This window comes from Lithobates pipiens, unplaced genomic scaffold (genome assembly GCF_037356315.1).
Source record: "Lithobates pipiens isolate NorthernLeopardFrog02 unplaced genomic scaffold, aLitPip1_a1.2 Scaffold_13, whole genome shotgun sequence".
NCBI lineage: Eukaryota > Metazoa > Chordata > Amphibia > Anura > Ranidae > Lithobates > Lithobates pipiens.
This window is the reverse complement of record NW_027507718.1, coordinates 121,182,394-121,206,268: the sequence shown is the minus strand read 5'-3', so window position 1 is coordinate 121,206,268 and position 23,875 is coordinate 121,182,394. Positions and strand designations below refer to the sequence as shown.

The 23,875-nt window shown below is 43.5% G+C and overlaps 1 protein-coding gene across 1 annotated transcript in view; it reads right to left on the bottom strand.

The window, feature by feature from the left end:
- Positions 1–23,875, bottom strand: part of HOMER3 (homer scaffold protein 3) — a 277,523-nt gene that overhangs the window by 92,634 nt on the left and 161,014 nt on the right. Inside the window, exon 6 of the mRNA XM_077475475.1 lies at positions 21,890–22,046. Coding sequence (XP_077331601.1) covers positions 21,890–22,046 — 157 coding nt within the window. The remainder of the gene's footprint in view (positions 1–21,889; positions 22,047–23,875) is intronic.

The following is a 23,875-nucleotide window of genomic DNA, read 5'->3' as shown; positions in this document are numbered from 1 at the left end:
GAAAGCATAAAGACCATTGAATACTTTTAGCGGAAGAAGTATGGTGGTTCTTTGATGCACATCCCACTCCCCCTAAGGGCATCACCTTTTTCTACAGCTTCTTTCAACAGAAACTCTTTTATTAAGTCCCACCCGTATCGGAGATGGGAGTCCGATTTGGGGACCCCCGTCTCGGATGTGCAATGGCGATATGCACTTAAAGCCAACTATAAAGCTTCTAAATGCGTGGGCCCTTAGATGGTATCTCACACCATATAAAATCTCCAAGTTTGGCCGGGGCACCTCTCCGCTCTGTTGGAGGAACTGTGGGGAGGTGGGCAACCTCCTCCATATGTTCTGGACCTGCAGACATCTGATAATTTTTTGGAATACCATATTCCGTACCATCTCTACCATCACAGGTGTTCACAGAACCTCAATTGTGAGATATTGGAAAAGGGATGAAACACCTAGTGCCTCGGAGGTGATAATGACCACTCACTTGCACTATACCTATGAGCTACTTATAGCTAGGTGAAACTGTTCCAGGAAAAAGTTTGATATGAATTGGCAAATATGGGATAACTCTTTCCTTATCTAGGCCCCTACAGATGGGGTTGTGAGCCTGCCTTAAGGCCAGGCTCACCTGATCTAGGACATAGGACGGACCAGCAGTTACTGTTATTGTTAAGTTGAAGTTTAAGTTTATACTTTCTAACTTTCCCTTTTACTACGGCCACACCATAACGGTGACTGACTCATCTTTGTGGCACAGACCATAAGATATGTTAAAAGTGCTGTTCAACAACTCCCATCTGATAACTCGTCTGTCAGGGTCGTTACCTGGATGGTCGCAGTGCTGCCTGTGTTGGTGTGCGCCGATGTCCTGCGGTGCGTGCTGGGGTGCGTGTTCCTGTGCGCGCGGTGTTGCGCGCTCCTGTGGGCGCTGGTGCGCGTCGGTGTGTGCCCTCGCGTGCCCCTGCTGGCGCCGGTGCGTGTCGGCGCGCGCCGGTGCGCGCTGTTGTGGGCACTTCGGGTGCCGCTGGTGTGTCTGCTGGCGCCCAGGCGCGCGCACCCGCACGCGCGCGCACCTGGGCGCCAGCAGACACACCAGCGGCACCGGCGCCAGAAGGGGCACGCAAGGGCACACACCGACACGCACCAGCGCCCACAGGAGCGCGCAACACCGCGCGCACAGGAACACGCACCCCAGCACGCACCGCAGGACATCGGCGCACACCAACACGGGCAGCACCGCGACCATCCAGGTAACGACCCTGACATCGTCAGAATAGAAAAGGTAAATTGATTGTATAACAGGAAGTAATCCTTACTGTAGCATTTGTTGAATGTATATATGCTCTGTATACCCTACATCTGTGCTAACCTATATTATATTATTATTAATCTATATTATGTTTCGTAACGTTTTTCAATAAAAATAAATTACAAAAAAAAAAGATGAAGTAAAACCAAGACAAGCTGGAGTATTTTTTTTTTTTACGTTTTTTGAATGAGTACATTCTAAGCCCTTGTACACATGGTTGGACATTCCGACAACCAAATCCGTCGGATTTTGTCCGAAACTGTTGCATACACACAGTCGGACAAAGTTGTCAGAAAATCCGATCGTACTTAACGTGATGGCGTTATTTCGTTAGGACGGGACTACATTCAGGCTAGTAGCCAATAGCTTTGGTCTAGGAATTTAATCTGAGGATGCGTGGCACTTTGTCTGATCATGTGTAGAGAATTCCGATCGGAAAAAGTCCGATCGGATCATGTTGTCTAAAAATTTTATAGCCCAGCTGGAAAACTTGGTCCATCGGATACTCAGACGGAAACAGTCCGATGGAGCCCACACACTGTCGGATTATCCGACAACGCGGTCCTATCGGACATTGTCCATTGGAATGTCCGACCGTGTGTACAAGGGCTTAGAGCTCTTGGATATCGCCAAGTCATAATCTGCCAGTCTGTTGGATCCAACTCAATCCCCAACACAGTCTCCCATTGGTGAGGGAAGGACTGCACTGGAGGTTTTTTAGAATATACAATAGAGGGGCATATCAAGGAGATAAATAAAAAAGAGTCCTGCGCAAATAATACCACAAAAAATGAATAATGTATATAAATGTGAAAAAAACAAGAGTCAATGAAAATATTTCAAAATAAACACACCAATAGTGTAAGTGTGTAGTGAAAAAACACTGGAGAAAGAACAGGACCAAATGTTCCAAAAAATCAGGCTCCCAGAACTCTCACCTCAGAGATGGAATAATAAGGCAAAAGAAAATAATTCCAATGGACTTCTCCTTCACTTCTCTGTGCACAATCATCAAATGGTATAAACTTCTATCACTAGAGGGCCGATTCAACCTCTTATGAGTAATACTGCAGCATATGTATCCTCGTGGTGTGAAACTTAAAGAAAACACAGAGGGGAAGGGGGAAGGGAGAGAGAAAGGGGACTCCAATAGTGTAGTGGTTTCCAAAACTGAATACATTTATTTAAGAGAAAGCAATGGACTCTCACATTTAAAAAGAAAGTATCAAACAGAAAGAGATCTGGCGTATACAGCCAGTCTTACGCTTGTTCCGGTATTCCTACGGCCACTCCCTACGCGTTACGTCACCACGTGACTTCTTCATGGGGATGTCGCTAGACCGTTCGTGATATGCTTATATACGAGAAAACCGGAAACGATCGGACCGGAAACGTCCGAACGACCATTTTGAAAGAGGTAAAAAACGTCCGAACGACCATTTTGAAAGAGGTAAAAACAATCATGTTGGCCGGATGTAGAAACTCCGCCATCTTGCTCCTCCAAAGTGGTGAAAGGGAAGTGTATGTACACCACCATTTTAGACCGGAAATGATTCTTCGGCCATTTTATTACAATATGGTGTACAGAGAAATATACATTCTCCCTTTAACCACTTGACCACTGGGCACTTAAACACCCTTAATAACCAGACCAATTTTCAGCTTTCGGTGCTCTCGCATTTTGAATGACAATTACTCAGTCATGCAACACTGGACCTATATGAAATTTTTGTCCTTTTTTTCACACAAATAGAGCTTTCTTTTGGTGGTATTAAATCACCGCTGGGTTTTTTATTTTTTGTGCTATAAAGGAAAAAATACCGAAAATTCTGTAAAAAAATTAATTTTTCTTTGTTTCTGTTAGAAAATTTAGCTGATTAGTAATTTTTTCTTCATAAATTTTGGCCAAAATTTATACTACTACATATCTTTGGTAAAAATAAGTACAAATTGGTGGATATTATTTGGTCTTTGTGAAAGTTATAGAGTCCACAAGCTATGGTGCCAATATCTGAAAATTGATCACACCTGAAGTACTGACGGCCTATTTCAATTCTTGAGACCCTAACATGCCAGAAAAGTACAAATACCCCCCAAATTACCCCTTTTTGGAAAGAAGACATTCCAAGGTATTTAGTAAGAGGCATGATGAGTTTTTTGAAGTTGTCATTTTTTCCCACAATTCTTTGCAAAATCAAGATTTTTTTTTACTTTTTTTTTTTTTTCACAAAATTGTCATATTATCAGGTTATTTCTCACACACAGCATATGCATACCACAAATTACACCCCAAAACACATTCTGCTATTACTCCCGAGTATGGCGATACCACATGTGTGAGACTTTTACACAGTGTGGCCACATACAGAGGCCCAACATGCAGGGAGCGCCATCAGGTGTTCTGGAGCATCCAGGACAATTCTGACATTTCTCTCCTACATGTAAAAATCATCATTTATTTGCTAGAAAATTACATAGAACTCCAAAACATTATATATGTTTTTTTAGCAAACACCCTGGAGAATACAATGGTGGTCTTTGCAACTTTTTATCTCGCACGGTATTTGCGCAGTAATTTTTCGAATGCTTTTTTTTGGAAAAAAAAACAGTTTTGGGCTTAAAAAAAAAAAAAAAAAAACAGTAAAGTTAGCCCAATTTTTCCATAATGTGAAAGATGAAGTTACGCTGAGTAAATAGATACCTAATATGTCACTCTTCAAAATTGCACACGCTCGTGGAATGGCGCCAAACGTCGCTACTTAAAAATCCCCATAGGCGACAATTAAATTTTTTTTTTACTGGTTATATGTTTTGAGTTACAGAGGAGGTCTAGGGCTAGAATTATTGCTCTCGCTCTAACGTTCGCAGCGATACCTCACATGTGTGGTTTGAACACCGTTTTCATATGTGGGCGGGACTTACGTATGCGTTCGCTTCTGCATGCGAGCACATGGGGACAGGGGCGCTTTAAAAAAAAACATTTTTTTTTATTGTTCATTTTACTTTATTTATTTTAGTTTGACATTTTTTTCCCCAAAAATAATTTTTTTGATCACTTTTATTCCTATTACAAGGAATGTAAACATCCCTTGTAATAGGAATATGGCATGACAGGTCCTCTTTACAGTGAGATGTGGGGTCAATAAGACCCCGCATCTCACCTCTAAGCTGGGAAGCCGATTCGATAGAAGCACCGGAGGGCGGCGGGAGGGGGGGGGGGAATGTCTATGGCTGGGTATTGCAGGGTATCACCGACTATGGCTGGGTATCTCAGAGTATGGCGTTGCAGAGTATTGCATTGCAGGGTATTGGCGGGTGTTGCAGAGCATTGCAGAGTGTTGCAGAGTATTAGCGGGTGTTGCAGAGCATTGCAGAGTGTTGCAGGGTATTGGCGGGTGTTGCAGGGTATTGCAGAGTGTTGCAGGGTATTGCAGAGTGTTGCAGGGTATTGCAGAGTGTTGCAGGGTATTGCAGAGTGTTGCAGAGTGTTGCAGAGTATTGCAGAGTGTTGCAGGGTATTGCAGAGTGTTGCAAGGTGTTGCGGAGTGTTGCAGGGCGTTGCGGAGTGTTGCAGGGCGTTGCGGAGTGTTGCAGGGCGTTGCGGAGTGCTGTAGGGCGTTGCGGAGTGCTGTAGGGCGTTGCGGAGTGCTGCAGGGCGTTGCGGAGTGCTGCAGGGCGTTGCGGAGTGCTGCAGGGCGTTGCGGAGTGTTGCAGGGCGTTGCGGAGTGTTGCAGGGTATTGCAGAGCGTTGCAGGGTATTGCAAGGTATTGCAGAGTGTTGCAGGGTATTGCAGAGTGTTGCAGGGTATTGCAGAGTGTTGCAAGGTGTTGCGGAGTGTTGCAGGGTATTGCGGAGTGTTGCAAGGTGTTGCGGAGTGTTGCAGGGTATTGCAGAGTGTTGCAGGGTATTGCGGAGTGTTGCAGGGCATTGCGGAGTGTTGCAGGGCATTGCGGAGTGTTGCAGGGCATTGCGGAGTGTTGCAGGGCAATGCAGAGTGTTGCAGGGCAATGCAGGGTAATGCAGAGTGTTGCAGGGTAATGCAGAGTGCTGCAGGGTAATGCAGAGTGCTGCAGGGTAATGCAGAGTGCTGCAGGGTAATGCAGAGTGCTGCAGGGTAATGCAGAGTGTTGCAGGGTAATGCAGAGTAATGGGGGTATTGCAGAGTAATGGGGGTATTGCAGAGTAATGCAGAGTAATGGGGGTATTGCAGAGTAATGCAGAGTAATGGGGGTATTGCAGAGTAATGCAGAGTAATGGCAGGCTATTGCAGAGTGTTGGCAGGGAATTGAGGGGTTAAATTTCGGTGCGCAGCGATGTGGGCACTGCAGATGCAGCCCACATCGCTGCTGACACCGATCTCTTCCCCCTCCGCTGTACCGATCGGTACAGAGAGGGGGAGGGAGGAACCGGCGTCAACATGACGCCGGTTTGTTTACAAGTGATCACTCCGTCATTTGACGGAGCGATCACGTGGTAAACGGCCGCGCTGAGCAGCCGTTTACCGTGATTCGTGATGCGCCGGGTCCTGTGGACCCGGCGGTCACGGATGCTCTCGAGTGCGCGCCCCAGGGGGCGCGCGAGAGCAGAATTCTGGGAGGCCGTTAATTAACGGCCTCTCAGAGTTAAACAACCGCCCTGAAGCCGTTAATCGGCAATGGGCGGTTGTTAAGTGGTTAAAGAGCAAAAGAGAGAATGTATATTTCTCTGTACACCATATTGTATTAAAATGGCCGAAGAATCATTTCCGGTCTAAAATGGTGGTGTACATACACTTCCCTTTCACCACTTTGGAGGAGCAAGATGGCGGAGTTTCTACATCCGGCCAACATGATTGTTTTTACCTCTTTCAAAATGGTCGTTCGGACGTTTTTTACCTCTTTCAAAATGGTCGTTCGGACGTTTCCGGTCCGATCGTTTCCGGTTTTCTCGTATATAAGCATATCACGAACGGTCTAGCGACATCCCCATGAAGAAGTCACGTGGTGACGTAACGCGTAGGGAGTGGCCGTAGGAATACCGGAACAAGCGTAAGACTGGCTGTATACGCCAGATCTCTTTCTGTTTGATACTTTCTTTTTAAATGTGAGAGTCCATTGCTTTCTCTTAAATAAATGTATTCAGTTTTGGAAACCACTACACTATTGGAGTCCCCTTTCTCTCTCCCTTCCCCCTTCCCCTCTGTGTTTTCTTTAAGTTTCACACCACGAGGATACATATGCTGCAGTATTACTCATAAGAGGTTGAATCGGCCCTCTAGTGGTAGAAGTTTATACCATTTGATGATTGTGCACAGAGAAGTGAAGGAGAAGTCCATTGGAATTATTTTCTTTTGCCTTATTATTCCATCTCTGAGGTGAGAGTTCTGGGAGCCTGATTTTTTGGAACATTTGGTCCTGTTCTTTCTCCAGTGTTTTTTCACTACACACTTACACTATTGGTGTGTTTATTTTGAAATATTTTCATTGACTCTTGTTTTTTTCACATTTATATACATTATTCATTTTTTGTGGTATTATTTGCGCAGGACTCTTTTTTTATTTATTCTAGTGATAGTTTGTGTTTACTATTTTGTCCCGCTGCATTTTTTGTTTTATTTAGCAGCACTTGCACTTTTGTTATTCCACAGATTGTTACATTATACTTTGTTATATATTTTATTTTGATGCACGTAGATCCATTTCACGTTTAGCACATAGTGGCGCGAGGGTCCATTTTACACATTTTATATCAAGGAGATAAGGCTTGGGGAATGTGAGCGGTCTCTACAGATGCTCTCAAATAGCATTAGCGCATAGGGGGACTGGGATTTAAGGAACTGTGAAACAAAATGATGAATTTGCATATAGCAATAATGTTCCCACAACTGAATCTAGTGGGATAAGCTCAGTGTGTCGAACATCAGTATCCTAGTGGGATTAAGAAAAGTAAGGAGGTTAGTAAACTCATGTTCAGTCCACCAGGCAAATTGTCCAGGGTTCTCGTGCCCGAGCAGACAGCACAGAATTGGTAGCATGGGATGACATGAGACTCGCTGAATAATTTGACCCAAAGTCGAAAGGTATGAAGCAGGATTGGGCCCAGGGTCGATGGACCAGAAGCAGGAGGGAGCCATGGCAAAGAAGATAAAAGGTGTGGGATAGGAGTCAACTAAACCCATAGAGGCCCAAAGTGGCAGATGGTGTGTCTTGTGGAGACAGGGGAGCCACCAAATAATATACCTTTAGATTGATGACTGAGAGGTCACCATTGATCTTACGGTTAAATAAAATTTGTTATGTAATTCTAGGCCTTGAAGACCACCAATTGAACTGTAAAACCTTGCATTGGTGAATGCAGAGAGTAAGTGGGGGAACTGGGACTGGCAGGATCCCGAAAAGTATATAACAGTTTGGGAAGGTAAGTAAAATGTATCGCATTGATCCTGCCAAACCAAGACAACAGAAAGTGACTCCAAGAGAACAATTCAGTCAGTTTCTTAAATGCACTAATGAAATTTCATTCTAAATTTTTCATTTTAGGAACGTTCGTCCAATTTTCTTATCGTTAATGGGGTCAAGTCGATGTTTTCAACCACAGTGATTACAAAATTTAAAGGAAGCAGATGGAAACATTTTTTGGGTTTTCGTTTGGGAAATTGCATTCACCCAGAATGTTCTCTGTATCTTTCCCATTTGGGGACACAGAGGGCAAGATGGCCGAGGATGACCTCACTTCTGGGTTGGTCGGGTCACCCACGACATTACTTCTGGTCTGGTCTTGATTGCTTTAGAGCTCAGAGCCAGCCAATAGTTTATATAAAGAGGTTGTACTGGCCTGTCCTCGTCCTAGTGAGGAAGCCTTTGGAGGTGTAATGCATATAGGAATAGAGTCAAGTGAGCACATTTGATGCCACCACTGGGCGGTGTGGAGACCCTGCGGTTTACTTTTAAAACTATGCGCAGAAGATGGCACTGAGTGTGCATTTGTTTGTGAATGTCCCATTTTAGATTTTATTACATGGTTTTAAAACATATGCAGAGCATACTATTGGTTTTGTTCATTTTGCATGAGCACATGTCACTTGGAGAGGCGGCAGTCACATAGAAGCTCTAGTCCATGTGTCAGTGCCTGTGATTGCTACTGGGAGCCAGGAGCCAGTTGCAGTATAGCCCTAGAGGGGGGAAAGTGCATTTAACCCTGACTATTGATTAAGGTCCAGCCCAGGAGGTAAGCACATATGGTTCCCTGGGTGTTATGCATGTGACACATGGGTGAGGAGAAGTCTGGGATATCTGTAATTCACCGGTGGTTGTCCACACATATATATTTAAGGACTGTTTTGTTTTATTATTTGGGACTCATTTATTTAGGAGATGCTCTCCTCATAGGCTCACTTTCTGTGATTGACAGCAGTGGAAGCCAATGGACACCCACTGCTATTTTAGCCAATGGCGAGGGAGAATCCCAGGACAGCCTAGGCTATCAAGAACATCTCTGGATTGGAGGCATCTCGGGTAAGGATTGGGTGGGGGCCGCTGTACACAGAAAGCTTTTTACCTTAAGCCTTCAGAACCACTTTAAGGTAATCTGGTAATTAGGTTAGCCACTTGTTTCCAGAACGAGTATAAATACTGTAAAGTTATGTCAAAAGATTATAAATTAAATAGATTTAAGCCACCCCACCAGAAGGATAGCTTGAAGATCCTCAATTCTGCTTATCCACACAATTTGGGGAATAAACAAAGCTTCCCGTGCCAGAAAACTGGTGCAGGACAAGCACACTAGTTCTCTTTTCCAATTTCTGACCAAGCAGACAAGCTCTGATCCAACCTGGAAGCATTGCAGAACGGGGATTTCAAATCCCAGGATCGCTACACCAGCTGCAAGGGCACTGACAGATCATCACCCATGAAGGTAAACACAGTCGTGTTCAGGAGTGGGGAAGGTGTCGCATTAGTTCAAATTTTTATTCTTTCTTAAAAGGTGAACTGATACATTAAAAGCGGCAAGTTACCTGTCATATTTTGTAGCATAAACAGTTTAGAACCAAGAAATATGTAGGTATCTAGGTAATGCAAAGTGGGAGTTTTACAACATGCATTTTCAATGTAATGTATTGGGTTTAATGTGCATGTTTTCCATAGCAGGAGACAATTTGAATGCATTGTATTGTGGAAATGTGCATGTTTTCTATAACAGAAGACAAAATACTTGAGTTTGTTTTCTGCAAAATGCATTATTTGTTGCAGCAATGGATTGTCTGAATGCAGTATGTTCTATCTTCACCCAATGCATACCAATGCCATATGTTGTTGTGAACTGGGTCTATGGTAAAAAAAAAAAAAACAGATTTCAGCTTGTCATTGTGTTGGGCCTGCATTGAGCAATGCAGCCCAATGCATGTTGTGTGAATGGGCTCTAAAGGCATGCAGAATATTAAAGCCAAAACATCAACTACCCTAGTAAGTACCATCAAGTTACACTGCAGTGTACTGTGGAATTTTTTCACATACCTGTGAACGCTAATAAAACTAAGTCTTGCTGGCAGTAAGCTGATAAAAGTCTACAGAAATTAGGATTTCACTTCACAAAAAAGATTGCGGGCTTACTAGAGATTTGGTGTTAGTAGCTTATATGAAATCTTAATGCACTTCTCCTAAGTAAGGCTTCCATTAAAGAAAAAAATATTCTGGCTTCTTGTGTTAAATACTAACAGCGTGGGAGAAAATTCTGCCTGGACTCACACTGGCAAATAAACTTGAAAGTGTGACATTGAGGACAAGCTATGAAAGAAAGCTACCAAGGGGGTCTGCCTGTCCTTGCTACAGTACTGTTTCCTCTGCCTCGTCAGTTCAGATTATTCTGCTTCCTTTCTTTGTAATGTCAATCTAGCTAAAGTATGTCCACTTTCCAAAGCACAGGCTGTATTTTACACCCACACTTATACTACGCATATAGCCGCCACTTTTACATAGTCCAGTTTTTTTTAACATGTTATATATATATATTTTAAAAGGCGACTGCAAAATATTCACTGAATATATTTACTAAGCATATAAAGTATGATATTGCAATGTTAAAATGTATCTAAAGCTAAAAAATTTTTGTTAAAGAGCAGTGTTGAAATGCCCGTCACATGTCTCCACTGAGATTCAACCTCTCTATTTGTCTTGGTGACTAGTGTCATAGGAACAGAAAGTAATGGGAAATACAACATTTTACAATTGTCATAAGAACAGGAGCCGAAAACTGTCTAAGGCAGGGATCCTCAAAAGTTTTAAACAGGGGGCCAGTTCACTGTCCTGCAGACTGTTGGGGGGGATGGATCAATGCAGCCTGATCAGTGCCCATCAATGCAGCCTCACCAGTGCCCACCAGTGCAACCTGTTTAGCACCCATCAATGCAGACTCACCAGTGCCCATCAATGCAGATTCTCCAGTCCCCATCAGTGCAGCCTCTCCAGTCCCCATCAGTGCAGCCTCTCCAGTCCCCATCAGTGCAGCCTGATCAGTGCCCACCTGTGCAGCCTGATCAGTGCCCACCAGTGCAACCTGATCAGTGCCCACCAGTGCAACCTGATCAGTGCCCACCAGTGCAACCTGATCAGTGCCCACCAGTGCAACCTCACCAGTGTACATCAATTCAGACTCACCCGTGCACACCAGTGCAGCCTCACCAGTGCCCACCAATGCAGCCTCACCAGTGCCCACCAATGCAGCCTCACCAGTGCCCATCAATGCAACCTCACCAGTGCCCATCAACGCAACCTCACCAGTGGAGTCTGATCAGTGCCCATAAATGCAGTCTGATCAGTGCCCATCAATGCAGCTGCACCAGAGCCCATCAATGCAGCCTGATCAGTGCAGTGCCCATCAATGCAGTCTCACCAGTGCCCATTAATGCAGCCTCACCAGTGCCCATCAATGCAGCTGAGGAGGATGGAGTAGCAAATGAGGTCATCCAGCCATTGAGTAAGAGCCGAGGGATGGGTATAGCAAAGAGACACATAGCATAGAGAGCAGCCAAGATGGGGAAAACATCAGCTAGATCCGTGGGGTAGGCCAGCTGACTAGCCCCAGACAGCCTCAGGGACTGGATAAGGCTGATGAGTGTGCCCGGGGGACTGATGCAGGTGAAGATGGCAGCAGGCCATGAGTATGCAGCCAGTGGTGGCCGGATTAACACTGCGGATGAATGGACTGGTTAGGAAATAGTGACTGGGATGATAGCAGGGGCTGTATGGAGACAGGCTGAGAAAGGAGGGAGGCTCACCGGATGATCACGGATGGTGCAGGATGAAAGGATGTTCAGAGCTTGTTTCCAAAGCATCCGCTGCGGCTCACATCCAGACACACCGCCTGCGGGTCAGGTAAATTACCTTGGTGGGTCATATGTGGCCCGTAGTTCAAGGACCCCTGGTCTAATGGAAGATACACCCTCACTTTGGACCAGTGTTCATTTTGTTGACAAAAATATTTTCATCGTAGTTTTTGTCAGCTGTATGTTTTCACTAACAAAAACAAAACGAAAATTAATGAATGAAATCAACTGAACTATCACGAAAATCAATTCCAATTTTCATTTAGTTGATTAAAATTGTTTAAAAAATATATATATATATAACAAACATGTCATACTTAAAGAGGAAGTAAACCCTGATGAGTTTACTTCCTCTTTCATTCCCTGCACAGGTAAAGCATAATGGACTACTATGCATCGCGTCAATCAAATCCCACGTCATTGGATTTGATTGACAGCAGTGGGAGCCAATGGCTGCGCTGCTATCAATCTATCCAATCAAGAGCCGAGACAATGACGGGCAGAGGGGAAGAGAGTGTCTCTGGCGTAGGAAATATGGGGCTTAGGTGAATAAAGGGGGGGGGGGTGAAACGGTGCATGAAGGTGAAAAAACACGAGGGTTTACAATTCCTTTAAATTGTAGTGCATTATTAAAGCAGTTCTCTAGAATTTACAAACTCATTATAGAGTAAAAAACATCATGTTATTATTTATGGTATTAAGGTTTGAACATGCAGTACAGACAAAGATTTAGCTGTTGTAATATACAACGTCTTTATAAGTAAAACCAAGGTTCAACAAACAAAAATATGACTTTTTGACAAACAGAAGTATAACTTTAACCGCTTGCCGACCAGCCATGGTCGTTATACGACGGTATGTCGGCCCTCCTTCGCAAATCGCTGTAGCTGTATAGCGGCTTGCGCGGGCGCGTACGCCCGCTGCACACTGTGGGAGCATGCCTGAGGGTCGGGCGGACTCTATGTCCACCGGCGACCCACGCGATTGAGGCATACAGAGGCAGAATGGGAATCTGATTTTGTAAACAAGGCGGATCCCCATTCTGACAGGAGACATGACAGATCTACTGTTTCCAGTGATCGGGAATAGGGATCTCCATAATGTTCCAGGTAGCCCACCCCCCCTACAGTTAGAACATGCTTAGGGAACACATTTAACCCCTTGATCACCCCCTAGTGTTAACCTCTTCCCTGCCAGTGACATTTATACAGTCATTTATAGCACGATCGCTGTATGAATGTCAATGGTCCCAAAAAAGTGTCAAAAGTGTCCAATCTGTCTGCTGAAAAGTCGCAGATCGCCACCATTACTAGTAAAAAAAAAAAAAATGCCATAAATCCATCCCCTATTTTGTAGACGCTAACTTTCGTGCAAACCAATCAATATACACCTATTGCGAAAAATATGTCAAAGAATAAATAGTGGCCTAAACTGATGAACAAATTTGCTTTTTTTTTTTTTGGGATGTGTATTATAACATAAAGTAAAAAAAATAATTGTTTGTTTACAGCACAAAAAATAAAAACCGCAGAGGTGATCAAATACCACCAAAAGAAAGATCTATTTGTGGGAAAAAAGGACATAAATTTTGTATGGGTATAGCGTCGTACCACTGCGCAATTGTCAGTTAAAGTGATGCAGTGCCGTATCGCAAAAAATGGCCTGGTCATTAAGGGGGCAAAGTGGTTAAAATATAAAAAAATATAAAAACTGTAAACTCTATTGGCTGTAATGCCAGACTGCAAGTGGGGATGGGGAAGTAAATGGGAATGCATGAGTGCACAGGGCAGGGTGCATTATACTTTGGGGATGGGAAGGTGACCTACAAGTGGGGATGGGGAAGTAAATGGGAGTGAGGAAGTGCACAAGGCAAGGTGCATTATACTTCGGGAATTGAGAGGTGAACCTACAAGTGGGGATGGCAAAGTAAATGGGGGTGAGGCAGTGCACAGACCAGGGTACATTTTAATTCAGGGGTGGGAAAGTAAATGTGAGTGAGGGAGTGCACAGTGCAGGGTGCATTATACTTCGGGGATGGGGAGGTGACCTACAAGTGGGGATGGGGAAGTAGATGGGAATGAATGAGTGAACTCACTCCCAATATATTGACATGAAGTTTTCACCACATGTCGGTAACAGCCCATGGAATCCATACATACAAAGAAACCAAAACAAATAAATTCAGAAATTAAGTCAGGGCTCAAAATTGCAAGACCTGAGCCACTAGCTAGGCCTTAAGAGTTACTCGCCACCAGTTGCCTCACCCAACCAGCCACTATCCTGCCCTGCCCCCAATTCTGCTCCTAAACACTCCCTCATAAATTATCTCATGAAATGACACTTAAATGTTTTATGCAGAATTAAGTTCTAAAAATAAATATTAACTTCTTTATCAGTGCCCATCAGTGCAGCCTCACCTGTGCCCAACAACGCAGCCTCACCTGTGCCCATCAATGCAGCCTCACCTGTGCAGGGGAAGGGAGGAGAGGAAGAGGATTGCTGGCCGTATCATCAGAGAGCGGGGAACATTTGAATTGCCGAGTGTTCCCTGTGCTCGCTGTCACATACAGCCTCGCCTCCTGATCCAGGTTCTTTGATATACGTCACACGCCCTGGCATTGGATTGGTTTTCTGTCTATCAAAGTACCCGGGCCAGGAGGCGGGACTGTATGCGACAGTGAGTGCGGTAAACACTCCGCAAATTCAAATGAAAGCTGTTACAGCGATGTGCCCCACTCTGTGATGATCCGGGTGCCTGCTATCCTCTCTCTTCCCCATGGTGATTGCTGAGAGAATGGTTCCCATTCAACCCCACCTACTGGTGGTGCTCGCCCCCCCTGCGCCTAGGCAGCCCACGCTCACCAGCAATCATTTTCCACTTGCAAAATGCTAGTAGGTGAGTGGCAAATTTGAGGGCTGCATTATACCTATGCCTCCAATAATCCCCCACCCCTTCCCCCGAATGCATTATACCTATGCCTCCAATTACCCCCCCAATCCATTATACCCATGTCTCCAATTAACCTCCACCCGCAATCCATTATACCTATGCCTTTGTGTCATTGTCTTGCTGAAAATGTCCACCCTCATCTCATCTTCATCATCCTGGTAGATGGTAGCAGATTTTTAACAAGAATGTTTTGGTACATTTTTCTATTTATCCTACCTTCAATAAAATGAAGTTTGCCAGTACTGTATGCTGAAAAGCAGCCCCACACCATGATGTTCCCAGTTCCAAACTTCACTGTTGGTATGGTGTTTTTGGGGATGTGCAGTGCCATTTAAAGAGGAAGTAAACCCTGATGAGATTACTTCCTCTTTGATTCCCTGCAAAGGCAAAGCATAATGGACTACTATGCATCGCATAGTAGCCCATTATGTGTCACTTACCTGACACAGGAGCCAGCGAAGTCGCCGTTGTCCCCTGTAGTCCGCCGCATCCATCTTGTTGGTGGGGTCTCGCAGCTCCGCCGCTGTCATTCGGCGAAGCCGCGATGACGTCACTCCCGCGCATGCGCACGGGAGTCGACACGCGCGGCAGCTCCATTCTTGGAAATGCCGCGCTCAGTGCGCCTGCGCGCCGCTGTCTACGGTGCAAATATCTCCTAAACCATATAGGTTTAGGAGATATTGCTTGGACCTACAGGTAAGCCTTAATTTAGGCTTACCTGTAGGTCAAAGTGGTTTGTAAGGGTTTACAACCACTTTAACCTCCAAACATGATGTGGCATCCAAAGAGTTAAATTGTGGTCTCATCTTACCAGGCTATATTCTTCAGGTTTTTCACAGAGGTGTACTGAATGGAAATGTTGGTGCCAGAATGGAAAATTCAGGATGCACTTGGCCAAAACCGAAACGGAAAATGGAATTTAAAAAAAATATATATATTTTTATATATAATTGTAATTTGTATTCAGAGTCCAGATACCGGAGGAGGCGTATTACCCCAACCAAGCGACCCAAGGTATGCCATGGTTGCATGTGAGCGTATGCTTAAAAGAGGGCATACCCTGGGTATGAAATATGGAAAAAATGGTTGTATGTATGGATTGGGTTGTTATCGACATGTGGTGAAAATTTCATGTTAATAGCACTTTAGAAATATATTTATCTAGAAAAATGTTGACCTGCTCATACTTATTTTACCTGCTGTATATACAACCACAATTCTGAAAAAAAGTTGGGACGCTGTTTAATCTACATAAAAACAGAATGCAATAATTTGCAATCTCATAAACCCAGATTTTATTCACAATAGAAAATAGAAAACACATCAAAATAAGGTCATTTTGAAACTGATGGCAGCAACACTCAAAAAAGTTGGGGCAGGGCCATATTTACCATGGTGTAGCATCCCATCTTCTTTAAACAACACTCTGTAAATGTCTGGGAACTGAGGAGACCATTTGCTGGAATTTTGGGAGAGGAATTTTGTCAAATTCTTACCTAAGATTATAACTGCTCAACAGTTATGGGTGATCTTTGTCGTATTTTTTGTTTCAAGATGCACCAACCATATTTTCAATCACTTCTGGACTACGGGGAGGCTAATAAAGCACCCAGACTTTTCTAGTATGAAACCATGCTGTTGTCATAGATGCAGTATGCTGTTTAGCGTTGTCCTGCTGAAATATGCAAGGCCTTCCCTGAAAAATATGTTGTCTGGATGAGAGCATATGCTGCTCTAAAACCCGACTGTATTTCTCAGCTTTGATTGTGCCTTTCCAGATGTGCAAGCTTCCCATTCCATACACATTAGGCACCCCCATGCCATCAGAGATACAGGTTTTTGAACTGAGTGCTGATAACAAGCTGCAAGGTCCCTCTCTCCTGCTGCTAAAAACAATGTCAGATTTTGATTCGTCTGACCGCAGAATAGTTTTCCACTTTGCCACAGACCATTTTAAATGAGCTTTGGCCCAGAGAAGATGTAGCGTTCCTGGGTCATATTCACGGATTCTTCTTTGCATGCTAGAGCTTCACCTTGCATATTTTGGATGGTATGACAAACAGTGTTCACAGACAGTGATTTTGCAACTGTTCCTGAGCCCATGCAGTGATGTCCATGACAGAATCATGTCTGCTTTTAATGCAATACTGTCTGAGGGCCCGAACATCACAGGCATCCAGTATTGCATTTCGGCCTTGTCCTTTGTACACAGAGATTTCTCCAATTCTCTGAATCTTTTGACGATATTATGTACTGTAGATGATGATATATTTAACCTCCTTAGTGGTAATCCCGAGTGTGGCTTGGGGTGAATTTTCAGTACCAAAAACGGTAACCCCGAGCTACACTCGGGATTGCATTGCAGGATCCAGGCAAAGGTACTTAACTTGTCCCCGGGATCCTGCGGTCTCCCCGCTGTGTGTGCGCGAGCTGTGTCTTCCACCTATCGTAGTGCCGAGCTCTATTCCCTGCTAACGGTGCGATGCACGGGGATGGAGCACAGTGCCAAATTCAAAAAGTAAAAAACACATTACACATACAGTACACTGTAATTTTACAGATTATATTACTGTAGTCAAGTTATTTCACATCCCTTTTTTCCCTAGTGGTTTGTCCAGTTTATATTATAAATCCTGTTCTTTCTGCCTGGAAACTAGAGATTGTTCATAGCAACCAAAAAGTGGCCCTTTACATCAAAAGCGGTTTTAGACCAGTTAGAAAACAGCGATAATAAATTAGAATCACTTGCAGAATTGAGCAATAGTGATTAGTGGGGAAATCCATCAAACACTGAAAGTAATGACAGCAACAATTTTGCAACTGAGCAAATTTCAGTGTTTTTCATTTGATTACATATATGAATAATTTTTATTATTATTATATTTGTTATAATTATTTATTATGTTATAATTTATGATTTTGTGTTTCAAACTTTATCATACCAGGGATGTCTACTAGACTCTTGTTTGGACAGATGTGTGTTTTATTTCTAAGAATTACAGGCTTACAATATGAAATGCCAAATTTCCATGCAAAACATTGTACCGCTATATTAACCACTTGCTTACTGGGCACTTAAACCCCCCTCAGTCCCAGACCAATTTTCAGCTTTCAGCGCTGATGCACTTTGAATGACAATTACGCGGTCATACAACACTGTACCCAAATGAAATTTTTATCATTTTTTTCCCACAAATAGAGCTTTCTTTTGGTGGTATTTAGTTACAGCTCGGAGTTTTATTTTTTGCTAAACAAACAAAAAAATATGCAAAAAAATAAAAATAAAAAATCATGTTTTAATAGTTTGTTATACAATTTTGCAAACGGGTCATTTTTCTCCTTCATTGAAGTGCGCTGATTAGGCGGCACTGATGGCTGCATTGGTGGGCACTGATGGGCTGCATTGGTGGGCACTGATGGGCTGCATTGGTGGGCACTGATAGGCTGCATTGGTGGGCACTGATAGGCTGCACTGGTGGGCACTGATAGGCATAGTTAAGGCGGCACTAATAGGCACAGATAAGGCGGCACCGATCGGCACAGATAAGGCGGCACTGATGGGCAAAGATGGGCACAGATAAGATGGCATGGATGGGTGGCACGGATAAGTGGCACGGATGGGCACTGATAGGTACCACTGATAGATGGGACTGATGGGCACTGATAGGTGGCACTGATAGGTGGCTCTGATAGGTGGCACTGCTGGGCGCTGATGGGCGGCACTGCTGGGCACTGATGGGCGGCACTGCTGGGCACTGATGGGCGGCACTGGGGTGCAGCACCTTTGCGGCAGATTGTGGGCACTGTGGGTGGCACTGTTGGTGGCACTGCTGTATGGCACTGTGGGTGGCATTGTGGGTGGCACTGTGGGTGGCGCTGGGGGCCCTATGGGCACTGCTGGGTGGCACTGATGGGGGGCACTTACTTTCATTCAGGATGGCACTGCGGTGGGCAGGTGGGCACTGGCAGGGGGCAGGTGGTCAGCTGTATTGCTGGCCGTGATCGGGACTGATGTCCCGATCACGGCCGCCGGTGATCGGCTTTTTTTTTCTCTCCTCGCGCTGTCAGCGCGAGGAGGAATAATAGCCGATTACCGGCTCCGTTCTGTCACATGATCAGCTGTCATTGGCTGACAGCTGATCACGTGATAAGGGGTCGGGATCGACCCCTTACACGGATCGGTGATCAGGCGAGTCTCATGGACTCGCCGATCACAGAGCGCGCCGCGCGCGCCCCTCAGGGGGCGCGCAGGCCGCTCGTAACCAGGACGACGTCAATAGACGTAGTCCTGGAAATGTAGGTCCGCGCTAATGCCGTCATTTGGCAATAGCACGGATCTCAAGTGGTTAAAGAGGTTAATATCATTGCAATTTTACATTGAGGAACAATATTCTGAAATAGTTCGACAATCTTTAGACACAGCTTTTCATAGATTGGTGAACCTCTGCCCATCCTTACTTCTGAGACACTGACTCTTCAAGATGCTATTTTTATACCGAATCACGTTACTGACCTGTTGACAATTACCCTAATTGCAAAATGTTCTTCCACCTCTTCATTGTTAGCACCATTTACTTTGCTAGCTTTTTGTTACCCTATTCCAATTTTTTTGAGATGCGTTGCTGCCATCAATTAAAAAAAATAATCAAATTCAAATAAATGGATTTATGAGATTTGCAGATCATTGTATTCTGGTTTTATGTAATTTACACAGCATCCCAACTTTTTGGGAAATTGGGGTTGTATGTTACATTTACTGTATATACTGTACATACACATATACACACACAGATACACAAACCCTTGCATCCTAGAAATTTGTATTGAAAAACAAATGAAAAAAAAATAAATGAAAAGCTGAAGACCATAATTAATACTGCATCAATAGGTGCCAACTACAAGGTATTTCTACAGTGGAATCCGGTCCCAGCTAGAGTAGCCACATGGGTCCTCTGAGCTTTCCCCCTCTGTTTTATAGATTGTGGCCAAGAAGGTACAGCTTATCACATATGGTAAAAATGTAACCCCTTCCACTGCTACCCCCCAAGGGTGAAAACATTTAGTTTTGTTCAACCTCCCTGTAGATGAGATCCCCCATGCTTTTTATGTATTTATCTGCCCTTCTCTGTAACATTTCCAAGACATCCTTTTTCTGAACTCTTGCGCAGAAGCACACTGCATGTTTAAGATGCGGACACAAAATTGTTATGCATAATAACAAGATTTTTTTTTATGTGTAACCTTTTATCTTAATCTCTTTAGCAAGCTGCAGGCTGGCACTGCATTGTTGTATTAAGGCTATAAGAACACCCATACATTTCTCCATTACTGATTCATCTCATTTACTCAACTACATTGTATGTTGCATATGGTCAACTCCCCAAGGCATTTTTTTTATTTATTCATTAAACCTCATTCAAACAGTGTGCTGATTTCATGTACTTTTAATTCCAAACTTTTTGTATTTGCTTTTCAGTAATACAATCATATCATTCCATATAAAAAGATTATCCTTAGAAATAACTAAGCAAAGCTCTTTGAGAACGTGTACTTGTAACACATCAGAAAGAATAACTTAAACTAAACTAACTTCATTAAGGACTTGTGGGTATAAATAACTTGTTGCAAGAGCTTTAGTCTCATTTCGTAATTTTTCCATCATATTAATGCAAAACCTTTGCAATGCAACATAGGGTTCTCAAAACTCCTATCACATTGTACTGAAACATAATGGGGTTGATTTACTAAAACTGGAGTATGCAAAATCTGGTGGAGCTCTGCATAAAAACCAATCACCTTCCAAGTTGTATTGCCAAAGCTTAATTGAATTGGCTACCATGTACAGCTGCACCAAATTTTTTGACTCTGTTTTAGTAAATCAACCCCAGTATTTATTTCAATCTAGTCACTGTTTGCCTAATGAAATGTCCCAGTGGGTGGGTGCTTTGGGGCAGGGGGGGCTCTGCGCCCCATCCTCCTCAAAGCACCTTGTCCCCATGTTGATGGGGACAAGGGTTTCTTCCTGACAACTGTGGTCCGTGGGTGGGGGGCTTATTGGAATCTGGAAGCCCCCTTTAACAAGGGGGCCCCCAGATCCCAACCCCCCCACTATATGAATGGGTATCAGGTACATCTTTCCCATACTCATTCACCAAACAAAAGTGTCAAAAAGTAAGAAAAACAGGAGACAGTTTTTGACAAATCCTTTATTAAAATTAAAAGTCACGTGAAGTCATTTGACGTCATAAGGGGAGAGGCAACATCGAATTATGTACCTGGGTGGCCCCGTCCTTGCCTATAAAAGATCTGTTAAACCCAATTTTTTCTATTTCTATTTTCTTTTTTCTATTTTTGAATCCAGGGGGCAGCGTGATTGACGATGGATTACACAATTTTTTTTTCTTTTAATAAAGGATTTCTCAAAAACTGTCTCCCGTTTTTCTTACTTTTTGAAATTTTTTGGGTGAATGGGTACAGGTATGATGTACCATCTACCCAATACCCATTCACATGGGGGGGTGAGATCTGGGTGCCCTCTTGTTAAAGGGGGCTTTCAGATTCTGATATGCCCCCCCACCCGCAAACCCTGACAACTACAGCCCAGGTTGCCGGGAAGAGGCCCTTGTCCCCAACAACATGGGGGCAAGGTGCTTTGGGGTGGGGGGCGCAGAGCCCCTGCCCCAAAGCACCCACCCCCCATGTTAAGGGCATGTGTCCTGGCTTAACAACCATCTATTTCCTCACACAGAATTCGAATCATGTGATCGTTTTTCGAACAATCGGAATTCTAATGGTTCTGAAAAGTTGGAATTCATTCAAAAATGTATAAATTTAATGAATTTTAACAAAATTTAACAAAACAAAACGAATTCCGAAACCAAACTAAACAAATTCCATAACTAAACAAAATTAGTAACATAATGAATCTATTAGAAAAACACATTTTCCCCTTCTGCATATGTCTAGTATACCCAAGCCTTTCAAGTGAAAAGGTATCATAAAAAAGAAGAAAATCCATGTTCCCACTGAAGTAGCATTGAGACCTGGCCTCACCAGGCTCCTCCTATAATAAAATGACCAATGCTATGAATGAGAACTATTATCTCTTGTATGTCAGTTGAACTGTAATACATAAATATAAGCTGGTTACCAAACTAATATGCGTTACATAAATGTAATGAACAATTTGAAGAACAAGATTTAGGGATCAATAAACTGGGACCCCTAGTGACTGCCGAATGCTTTTTAAAAATCATAGTTAAAAATACAATACAAAATGATGGTTCCTGAGCTTCCTGGATGCACTATATGTATACTATCTGATGCTCTTACCCTTAGCCGTAGCCTTTCGGCCTCTTCTTGGTATCCAGTAAGCTGCTTTTTCCATTTCTCCACATTAGCATTTGCCTCACGCAAAGCGGCTACCAACTTGTTGTTGTTGTCCTGGAGACTGAAGAACTCAGCTTCCCATTGCACTTCACACACCGAGCTGCAAAATAGACAAGGGATACATGAAATCATATTTCTTTATTTAAACTGACCATGTCCATTATAAGCCTTCCAAACTTCTAAAATAGTATACTAATGTCCCTTAGGGTGCCCGTTAGTATTTTATAATAATACTATTTTATAATAAGATGAGTACGGTGGGAGGGTTATTTTCCTCCTGGGTTGAATCTGGCCTAATTTGTCAGGCCTGTCCCCAGTTGAAGGCAGAGCTCTCCCTCAGAACTAATTCCTTTCTGGTAGGGATGGTGCTGCAGGGGCAGGGCTGAGAAAAGCCTGTGGTGTTTGTTCCCCTGGAGTGGCAGTAATTCTCACCGTGGAGGAGCTTACTTTGAGTTTATTATGGTTCCATCATCACATCACCATTGCACACCCTTTTCAAACCTGTCTTTTGGGCTGGGCCTTTTGGCCGGAACCTCAGAAATGTTTATACTGGTCAGAAGGACCACCACTATCACATGAGAAGAACATTTCCTTTATCCCTTTCCCCCTTTTTTTAGTTTTTTTACTTTTTTTGCACTTTTACACAACATGATGCCACTTTACTAACTCCCAACTAGTAGGTCTGGGCTTGTCCTGAAAGTCCGGGGGGGGGGCAAGGCACATAGCCCAATGGCTAGGTTCTCCCCCTCTAGTGGGCTCCCCCTTTGGGGGGCGGAAGTCCCACCTAGTACTTGGGTAGATCTTGATTCAACAGGTCCCCGTAGAAAAGGGTCTGCCTGGTTTTGGCTGGGTGGACCACAAGTACCCCAGTCTCCGTCAAGAGTCTGATGCTCCGGGGAACCAGGGCCATGGTCTTTTCTCTGTGGAGAAAAGGGCCATGGTCTTTTCTCAGCAGAACTAAAAGAACTAAGAAGCAACAAAAGTGAACAGAGACTTCCCAACATGTTGGCCTTTGCAAGTTTATATCAATGAAAATGGGAGAGGCAGGAGGTTAGTAGTACAAGAAAATGCTTTTAGCCCTCTTATCCTAAGGTTGAATATTAGGATTCATGGTTTTCTAAACTGCAAAATAAATTATCCTCATGAGAATGGTTTGGTGCAATATGAAATATTTTCCCCATAATAGTCATGCTAGGCAACTGTTATCTCATGTTCATAGACTGCTTATCTAAATGTATTACCACTTCACCATTGCATATACATAAACATCATATACACATACACCCTAGGCCAGTGATGGCGAACCTTGGCACTCCAGATGTTTTGGAACTACATTTCCCATGATGCTCAGACACTCTGCAGTGTAGTGGAGCATCATGGGAAATGTAGTTCCAAAACATCTGGGGTGCCAAGGTTCGCCATCACTGCCCTAGGCTAAAAGTACCACAGATATAAATCATACCTTTTTTTAAATAAATGTTCAATGTTTTTTTAAATGTTGTCACACCTATGCAATGCTATCTTTACATACTGACATTTTGTTCTCTATTCCATTTCGGTCAATACAGAATAGAGAAAAAAACATTGGTTTTATTTAAAAAGGGAATTATGGTACTAACTATAATATTCTGTATGACACTCATTAGGCTATCTACATTTTTCTGAGAGGAAAGTGAGTTATATCTGTTGTCAAAATGTAAAATCATATATTAGTTTCTACATTCAATTTCAATTATTTCTATCCTACTCCTATTAATAGGATCATGAGTCTGTAAACTTACTTTGTGAAGATCTCCACACATGTACTTCCTTCAGTTCTGTATTCACTATACCCTGTAAACAGGCACTGCTGTGTCACACATTTCACAGAGCCTGCCTTCTGAACCACAGAATTGCAGAGGAGGAGTTTTAGGGGGGTGGAGTCAGTAC